Source organism: Bos grunniens, chromosome 18, assembly GCF_055505025.1.
Source record: "Bos grunniens cultivar Pamir isolate PY7600 chromosome 18, Bosgru_T2T1.0, whole genome shotgun sequence".
Classification (NCBI taxonomy): domain Eukaryota; kingdom Metazoa; phylum Chordata; class Mammalia; order Artiodactyla; family Bovidae; genus Bos; species Bos grunniens.
In genome coordinates, this window is record NC_141182.1 from 53,924,512 (window position 1) to 53,934,239 (window position 9,728).

Sequence of the window (9,728 nt, forward strand, 5' to 3'; positions counted from 1 at the left end):
TTGTTTATTTATTTTTAAAGTGAGTGTCTCATTCTCTGGCTTCAGAGTTCCAGCGGTTGTCCAAGTGGCTGACTTGATTTCCAACCCAAGACAGTCAACGGACATAATCATTTATTCATTCAACAGAGAATGATTAAATGTCCCTCTGTGGCAAACACAGTTTTTAGATTCTGAGAGTCTGACGGTGAAGAAGACAGGCAAGGTGTCTACCCTTAGGGGGCTTCCACTGTAATGGGGATTACAACTTTAGATGGTGTATGTACTACCTTTAAACCACTTTGGGAATTGTTTGTTACACAGTGATGCTAACTCACATGCTAATAAGTCAATGTGGTGTGATAGTGATTTTTGTGAAGGTATGTGAGGAGGCGAGGGCTTCTCAGGTGATTCAGTGGTAAAGAATCTTCTTGCCAATGCAGGAGACTCAGGTTCGATCCCCAGGTTGGGAAGATCCTCTGAAGGAGGAAATGGCAACCGGCTCCAGTATTCTTACCGGGAAAATCCCATGGACAGGGGATCCTGGAGGGCTACAGTCCATGGGATTGCAAAGAGTTGGACACAACTGAGCAACTGAGCACGCACACACACACACACGTGAGGGAAAACTTCCGTAAATTAGGTGAAGTCTGGTAAGGCTTCTCAGAAGTGACATTTGGACCAAAGTTTGAATGACAAGCAGGAAATCACACAAGGAACAGCAAGTACAAACATCTTAAGGTGGGAACTGTGGAAGCACGGCTGGAAAGGGCTTCCCGGGGGTCCTAGTGGTAAAGAACCTGCCTGCCAATGCAGGAGATGCAAGAGACACGGGTTTGATCCCTGGTTGGGAAGGTCCCCTGGAGGAGGAAATGGTAACCAGTATTCTTGCCTGGGAAATCACATGGACAGAGGAGCCTGGTGGGCTATAGTCCACAGGGTCAAAAAAGAGTTGGACATGACTGAATCGACTTAGCTCAGCACAGCATATGGCTGAAAAAGACCAAAATGAACACAGAAATGTGCCAGTCCTTAAGCTAGGGGTGGGGTGGTGGATAAATCACCATTCATTCCATTTTTATGTATACTTTTTCATTTATCTGACTTCCCTGGTGGCTCAGATGGTAAAGCGCCTGCCTATACGTGGGAGACCCGGGTTCCATCCCTGGGTGGGGAAGATCCTCTGGAGAAGGAAATGGCACCCCACTCCAGTACTCTTGCCTGGAAAATCCCATGGACAGAGGAGCCTGGTAGGCTGCAGTCCATGGGGTCGCAAAGAGTCGGACACGACTGAGCGACTTCACACACAAGTACTTGATAATGACAGTTCTCTAGAATTATGAGAATAATTATTTAAATAAAGAAGATGGCATATATTTATTTGGTTAAATATTTCAACAAAACAAGGAGAGGTGGGGTGTGTCTTTCTAACCAGTTAACAATATGAATTTCACTTTTAAAAGTTGTCATACTGGAGCTTCCCTGGTGGTCCAACGGCTAAGAATCTGCCTTGCAATGCAAGGGACACCAGTTTATGTCTAGTCTGGAAAGATCCCACATGTCTCAGGACAACTAAGCCGTGCGCCACGACCACTGAGCCCTCGCACCTAGAACCTGTGCTCGGAAACAAGAGAAGCCACCGCAACGAGAAGCCCACGCACCGCAACTAGAGAGCAGCCCTCGCTTGACGCAACTAGAGAAAGCCCAAGTGCAGCACTGAATACCCACTGCAGCCAAAACTAAATAAACAAATAAGTCTTTAAAAAAAAAAAAAAAGGCAAGAAAGTTGTAGCACTGAAGTAGGAAACAGATGGGCCCCCGGGCTGGACACCGTGCTTATCAAGTGGAGTAAAATCGAAGCTTTGTCACCCAGACACTCCAAGGACAAAGCAGGAGACAGAAGCCGAGCTCTGCTGAAGTAAGGAGACAAGATGACCACTCCTGAGGTCAAGGAAGACTTCCCTGTCTACGCAGGAAGTCTCCTTGGGGGTCAAAAAGGCAGGGGGGCTCCAACCTAAATCAAGTGTGGACGTGCACCCACAGCATGTGCGTGACTTTCAGTCATGTCCAACCCTTTGGATCTGTGGTGGGATCCATCTTGGAGAAAAGTTGCTTACGCATCTTGGGGAGAGTCCTGAGACCACGCAGGTGTGACGAGAGAAACAAGATAATTGGTCAAATGTAAACAAAGACCAGGAAGGATTGTCCTGTATGCTGCTGCTATTGCTAAGTCACTTCAGTTGTGTCCAACTCTGTACGACCTCATGGACGGCAGCCTAACAGGCTCCCCTGTCCCTGGGGTTCTCCAGGCAAGAACACTGGAGTGGGTTGCCATTGCCTTCTTCAATGCATGAAAGTGAAAAGTGAAAGTGAAGTCGCTCAGTCATGTCTGACTCTCAGCGACCCCATGGACTGTAGCCCACCAGGCTCCTCCATCCATGGGATTTTCCAGGCAAGAGTATTGGAGTGGGGTGCCATTGCCTTCTCCGATGAGGGATTTAAATCACCCCTTCACTGCGCACCTCCTCATTCAGGAAGCCCGCACACCTCTCTGGGTGTGTATTTCTGCCCTGCTTCTGACTTAAATAAATAAACTGCTTCTCTATGTGCTCTCCTATATGTTGTGCTGTGTCACCGTGTCTGTAATAATAAACTTTGTACCTGTTTGCAATTTTTGCCTCCTTGAAACATTTTTGCTTTCAAACAGGGTAAGAATTGGGGAACTTTGCTTCTAGCCTCTAGCCCCTGGTGGACTGGCCGGCTAGGTTCAATCTCTGGAAATAAGCTCCTGCTTCAAGACTACTGTCTCTCTGATAAACAGTACAAGATATTTTTTGATATTTTATTTTCTATTTTATGAGTCAGGATCAAAACAATAAAATCCTATGGGAACGACTTTTATTCTTTCTGTAAACCATTTTAGCAAAAAACAACCACAAAAAAAGAAAATACCAAAGACAGAAGGCGTTTGCTTTCATTAACTTTTTTTTTTTTTTCATTTTGGAAACTTTAAAATGAAAACAACAGCAGAAAGAATAGTGTAATGACCTCCATCTATAACAAAGGGTTTCAAGGTCAATTCTCAGCCAGTTTGTTCCATCTATCCCCCTCCCCTCCTGTTTTTTTTCCTGGAGTATTTTAACAATACTTTAAAAAAAATAAATAAATTATTGGTATTTGAAAACGGTCTGTGGGTTTTGTTTGTTTGGGCCATGCTGTGAGGCTGGTGGGATCTTAGTGCCCACCCAGCCCTCTGCAGTGAAAGCACAGTGTCCTAGCCACTGGACCGCCAGGGACTTCCCTAGGATCTGTGTATTTTTAATGATTACATGAGCTGGAGAAATATGTGTAGAGACTCACATCAGATGCTGAGGCTGGCAGTCTGGAGGTTAGCCATGAGGGGGAAAGCCATGTCCTGGGACATTTAGAAAGTACAAACTGAAGAAACTCTGGAGCAAGAAGGAGCTCTCACAGCACAAACTGGCTAGAACCAGTCAGATGAGTCACAGAACCACCAGGGTGGGTTACTACAACTTACTCAGGAGGGGAAATCTGGGTGGAAGCCCAGATCCCCCAGGACCTTAGTATTTATGGAAATTCTGTGGGTTCTCATCCAAAATACACAGGAAAACAAAATAAAAACCTTAAGGTGAAAAGGAGAAGAGGATGCCAAGGTAACTCTAAAGTGCAGAGATGGGTGAAAGGGTCGGGGCTGCAGGGACCCATCGTTGTGGAAACTGCAGTTGGAAGTGTTGTCATGGAAACCACAGCCAGGACTCCTACCAAGGGTGCTTCAGAACTATTTTTAGATCCACTGATAATTGTGGGTGGTTCACTGATGGGAGAAGGGGCAGGCGGCTGACTTCTCTTACACACACACACACACACACACACACATACATGCCTATATACATACATACAAATACACATTTATAATTATATGAATTATATATTATATATGTAATCACAAATAAATATTTGTATGTTCATACATATATATAAAACAAATTTAAAATTGTCTCTCAAATATTTTGGAATGCTTAACTCAGAATCTTCTTTTCTGACTGAACCCTGATTGAAACACTTATAGGCATCCATGCAGTGAAGACTTAACAGATCTGGGTTGCTCAAACTCTGTATCTTTTATTTTTTTATTTTTTGTTCTTGCCCACACTGCATGGCATGTGGGATCTTAGTTCCCCTACCAGGGATTGAACCCATACCCCCTGCAGTGGCAGCCTGGAGTCCTAAGGACTGGACCACTAGGGTAGTCCCCAAACCCTGTCTATTTTAAAGAACCAACTTAGTCCTTCTGTGACTCCTGGGTAACTGCTAAGCCTTACAGGATCCTGTACTAAAATGTGAGTGACGGTCGTGGCCTTGGGCCTTGCGGTATCTCTTCGATTTCTGAAGGTACCGAAGGCTGAGTAACTAAGGTCAACCACAAGTATGCTCCATGCAAATGGACTCAGGAAAAAAAAAAAAAAAATCCTGGACACTAAGGCGCAGGTGAGCTTCCCTGGTTAATACTCTGTACGTGTTGTCACACGTTGCTGGGAAAAGTAAGCCCGTCCATACAACTCTCTCCCAGACTGCCCTTTTCTTTTCCCTTTGCTGACCTTAAGCAGTATCCTTTTCCTGTAATAAACTATAATTTCGAATAAAGAATCCGATTGCCAAGTAGGACACTCAGGTTCGATCCCTGAGTCTGGAAGATCCCCTGGAGGAGGGCATGGCAACCCACTCCAGTATTCTTGCCTGGAAAATGCCATGGACAGAGGAGCCTGGCAGGCTACAGTTCGTCGGGTCTCAACAGCGTCAGACACGACTTGGCGACTAAACAACACCACCGTAACTGTGAACACTATGATGTTTCTGAGTCCCAGGAAAACTCTCAGCAAATCATTGAACCTGGAATCAATGATATTCCTAGTGTGAAGAAGAGCAAGGAACTCAGAGAGCTCAAATTATTAGTCTAATACCGAGCAGTTAGGAAGCCTCATTGCTAGCTGTATCACTGAGGGCCTGACAGGAAAACCCAAACTGAGTCACTGAGGAGCATTTCATTAATTATTAATAAAGGTGTTCAAAACAAAACAAAAGGGGTTGCCTGAAGGCAGGAGGTTGAAGAAACCGGCAAGGAAATGTGAAGCCCTATCCCCAGGCTTGGAGGGGAAGCGGGGGAAGTCAAGACATTTCTAGAAACTTCTGGATATTGCAGGAACAAGAAAATGTAGCTGAGTCGGCCAGAAAAAAAAAGAAAAGAAAATGTAGCTGAGACGGCTCTCAACAAAAACTGTGGCTTTTGTTGGGGAAACTCAGAGGGCTTGAAGGCGCTCTCTCCTCTGGCCTTACGCTTTCTGATGTCTCCTAAGGGTCCTGTTGGCTGAACCCAACAGGAAGGAGGAGAATAAGAGGGGTAGTTGGCACAGCCACGGAAGTCAGCGCCCCCAACCCCCATCCTGGAGGCCCACATTTTGAGTAGAGAAGGGTTGAAAGACTGGGTCAGGAGGGGCTATCGGAGAACATGCAAATCCCTGGCTCGGTCAATAGGTTAACAGTCGCGTTCCCAGCCGCTCTTCAGGCCCAGTTGCGTAGCCCACGCGCTCGGAAGCAACCACCGGTTGCCATGGAGACCGCGGGCAGATGGCGGGAGCAAGTGCGCAAGCGCGCACTGAGATGCCTGCCTCGGCTCCGCGCGGTTGCTGGGACCTAGCCGAGGTGCCGGGAGTCCTAGGAGGGGCGGACGCTGGCGTCCCGGCCCATTCGTCCAGAGCATCCGTGCTGGAGCGGCCCGAGCTGGCACCTGGCTAGCCCGGCGGCTTCTCTGTGGCTCGTCTGGGCGTTCAGAGGCGGGGCTGCCGTATCCCAGTCCCCAGGCCCGGTGGGAGGGGCTGAGCGCGGTTTTCGGCAGATTTCAGGACACGTGTGAGCACCCGGAGCCCGGTTTGGGGAGGAAGGCCCTGGGAAAGCGCGAGGCCTCTTGCAGGCCCACCTTGGAGGGGGCAGCTGAGATCTCTGAGCCTGGCCGTGTTTATCGGCTCTCTGACCGCCCTCTCCTGTCATCTTTCAGGATTGCTGCTGAGGGACCGCTGCAGGCTCGGTCCGCCTCGTAGACGCTTCAGCACACCTGGGAATCGAGCCCCGCGGTGTCCATGACCATGGCAGCGAACCTTTTGGAGGACTGGTGCCGGGGGATGGAAGTGGACATCCACAGGTCCCTGTTGGTCACTGGCATTCCAGAGGACTGTGGCCAACCGGAAATCGAGGAGACCTTGAATGGGGTCCTCTCCCCGCTGGGCCCGTACTCCGTGCTCAACAAGATTTTTTTTGAGGCAAGAAAATGCCAAAGCTGCCCTCGTTGAGGTCGGGGAGGGTGTGTATCTGAGGGCCATACCCCGAGAGTTCCCAGGAAGGGGGAGCATCTGGAGAGTAGTCTGTAGGGACCCCACCCAGGATGCTGAGTTCTTAAAAAACCTGAATGAATTCTTGGACGCGGAGGAGCGCACCTTGGAGGATGTGGTGCGCCTGCTTGAACTCAGCAGGGCCTCACCACCCAAGACCCAGAATCGGTCCACCGAGAACTGGGCAGAAGCTTTGGGCGTGCTTCTGGGGGCTGTGGTGCAAATCATCTACTATATGGATGCCGAAATGCTTAGCCAGGAGGAAGCTAGGGCACAAGATCTTGCCAAGGCCCAAGCGGTAGCATCCTTGGCTTCAGCAGCAGGGAGGAAGGTCAAGAAGGAGCCAGGGAGGGCTGCAGAGAGGGGCTCTGCCTTGAAGATGGAGAACCCGGATGGCTGGAATGACGTGGCAGATGGGGGTGATGGTCCTAAACCTTTGGTTCGAAAGGCTGGAGCTCTTACTCACTCCAGGAGGAAGAAGCAGAAAAAAACTCCCAAGCAGGAACCAGTGCCCTGGAAGAAATCCCAAGGCAGCCATTCCCACAGCTCAGCCTCCTTGAAGCATCCTGAAGCTGATGATGGTAAAAATAGGGAGAGGTTAGAACATGTCAGGAACAACAAAAAGCCATGTGTGAAGCAGGAGGGGTCGGCTTTGAAGAAGGCCCCTGTAAAATGTGCCTGGAAGTTTCCCAGCAACCTGCCTCATGTAGCTGCAAGCCCGGGAGTTGCCTCTGAGTCAGACCAAGATGGTGGTCTGGAGGGACCCCCGAAGAAGAAGGCCATGGGCTGGGTCTCGGCAAAGAGCCCTGCCTACATGAGGAAGAAAAAGGTGAGCTTGGGCCCTGTCTCGTATGTCCTTGTCAATTCGGAAGACCCCAGGAAGAAGCCAGAGGTTTCAAAGAAAGGGCCAGGCTCCGGCCAGGATGCACCGGACCAGAAGGCCCCTGGGGTCCCCCAGGCCCATGAGTCACCAACCTCAGCCTCACAGGGTCCAGAGGCCAAGCCACAGAGCCCTCTGCATGCCTCCAGTGGTGAGAACGATGGCAGAAGTCATTTGGGTTGTGTCAACAAGTGGATGGAGGAGGAGGAGCAGCAGGGGAAGGCGGGGGCACAGGAACCCAAGTGGGCAGAGAGTCAGATGGTGGGTGAGGAGCCCAGTGCAGTTTAGGAAGCAGGTGAGCCACGAATTGAGGCCTCAGAGGCCGAGAGCCCTGACCCCCCTCCTAGGAGCCCCTGAAGGCCCACACCTGGGGACACCTGTGGAGACAGGAGGTCGGCGCAAACCCACTCAGCCATCCCTTGTAGATGAGTGTGTCTCCGTGGCATTCTCCAGTCATCTCTCCCTTCGTCTGACCCATCTCCCTCAATAAGGGTGGCACTGTTTGAGGTCATGTTTGTCAGAGTAGGAGGCCTTGAGGCTGGAGTTTTCTGGAGGCCTGGTTGGGAGATCAACATGTTCAAAGACTTAGAAAGTCTCAGGAAGTGAAAAATCTTTCCCAACACACCCTGCTTCTCCTCTTGAGCTTTTCTGACTTATCCACAGAACACAGGGGGGACCATCTGCACTTGAGCAGTTGAAGAAGAAAGAGGCTCCAAGTCGGGAACAAAGTTGCTCTTGTTGACCTTTGAATGTTTTAGGAGCTCACTTTGTAGAGATTCGACTCTCAGAGGTAAATGCTGTGTAAGGTCTTAGGTGGAAGGAGTTAGGGAGGGAGACATAGCCCCGTGCTTTTTTTTCCTCCGCTGGGCCTGCTTTTTCACCTCCTCCTAGACACAGCCTCAGAGGATGGAGAGTCACGAAGTACATTGGAAAAGTTCTAGAACATTCACTGTGACTCACAGGCTGGTTCACTGTTATGGTCGCTTATGTTTGGCCTTTCTCCCCCATTCCCTGCTTCCTTTTCTGGATGGTGAGCCAACCTCTCTCTTCAGGGCCTGGCGAGGTAAAGAGGTCGGCAGCCCTTTGCTCCCTTATATCCTCTCTGCTTTGACCACCGGGTAGGTTAAGTCAGGAGCGTCCCTGCAGACCTCGCTTCCTCCCACTACTTCTCAGTGTCCATCCTCCAGTTCTCTAACCGGAAGGTGGTAAGGTCCCTACCCACTTACGCCTTGAAGTGTTTGCTTTAAGGTTCTGTTACTAAAACTGGTACTTGGATTCCCATGTGGGTGAAACCCTTGCAGGAAACCTGCAGCCAGAAAAGAGTGATGGAGAGGGTAGGACTCTGCCATTCCTGGGTCCCCTGGCTCTACTTCCATCCCATGCCCCCCCAGACTCTCTTTGAGGCTGAAGACCAAATCTCCCATTATAGGAAGAGACGGGAAAATATTCTTTAAAAATTGGCTGATCGTTTGTACCCTCTGAATAGACCAGAATGCCTTGTCTCCTTGTGTGCAGGAGGAGGGGGAGGGCCAGGTTATCCGAGCTCAATGATTTCCAGACAGTATCCTGGAGAAGCTCAAGGTATGCTCAAAGAAGTAATCCGAATCTACTTTTTCACGTATTTATTTTTAAAAAAGTGACTATTTGAATGTATCATAAGCCAAACAAGTCACACCAGAGACTATCAAAATATTACCTTTTGTGCATCAGTGTTTTGGTACAGGTATCCATTTTGTTGATTTCACTATTTGCATATAATCTAATTTTCTTGTAAATGCAGCTGATAGGAAAGGTTCCAAGTGGGAGGAGTTGGTCCTGCAAATGCCCTATCATCAAACAAACACTCTGAAAGAAGTTTCCCTTGGTAATCCACATGTTATTGTCCTACTGTGATGCTGCGTTGTTTGACGGCAAAACGTATCAACACGGCGCACAGTAATTCATATTCTGTTAGAGTTTTGTGGACTATCTTGTGACTTAACTAAAGGATGTGAACAGTTGCTAGATGTTGTTAGTGATTCAGCAGATTTCTCGTGGCAGTTCATTTCAAAATTCTGGATGAATCTGAGGGTGCAGGAAAAAAGGAAACGGTTTCCGTTTGCAGCTCTTCATCTGTGTGTATCACAGTTATCCTTGGGTCGAAGCAAAACAAAACATGGGAGTGAACTGGCCTTTCAAGCTTGTGGCTCTCCAGCTCCTGATTTCAAAATCAGGTCCATTAGGGCTTCATTGTGTGAACAAACTGACACCATGATTAGTACATGTAGATGTACATGTCATCAAATAAAAGTTTAGCAAACTAAGTGATTGTTGAGTCTCTTATAGATGCCAGTGGCATGAACTGTTTCATTTGAGGAAAGAGTTCCCCCCACACTGAACGACACACACTGTCCTAGACTCCCAGCCTGGGGCATGTGCATGCTAAGTAGCTCCAGTTGTATTTGAGTCTTTGCAACCCTATGGACTGT

General features: G+C 48.7%; 1 protein-coding gene across 1 annotated transcript; it reads left to right on the forward strand.

Moving 5' to 3' along the window:
• Positions 1–3,381: 3,381 nt before the first annotated feature.
• PNMA8A (PNMA family member 8A) lies at positions 3,382–9,563 on the forward strand. Its single transcript, XM_086353253.1, is given in 3 exon segments — positions 3,382–5,904; positions 6,050–6,302; positions 6,304–9,563. Coding segments are annotated over 2 exon segments (1,416 nt in total). The 5' UTR covers positions 3,382–5,904; positions 6,050–6,131; the 3' UTR covers positions 7,549–9,563.
• Positions 9,564–9,728: the final 165 nt, after the last annotated feature.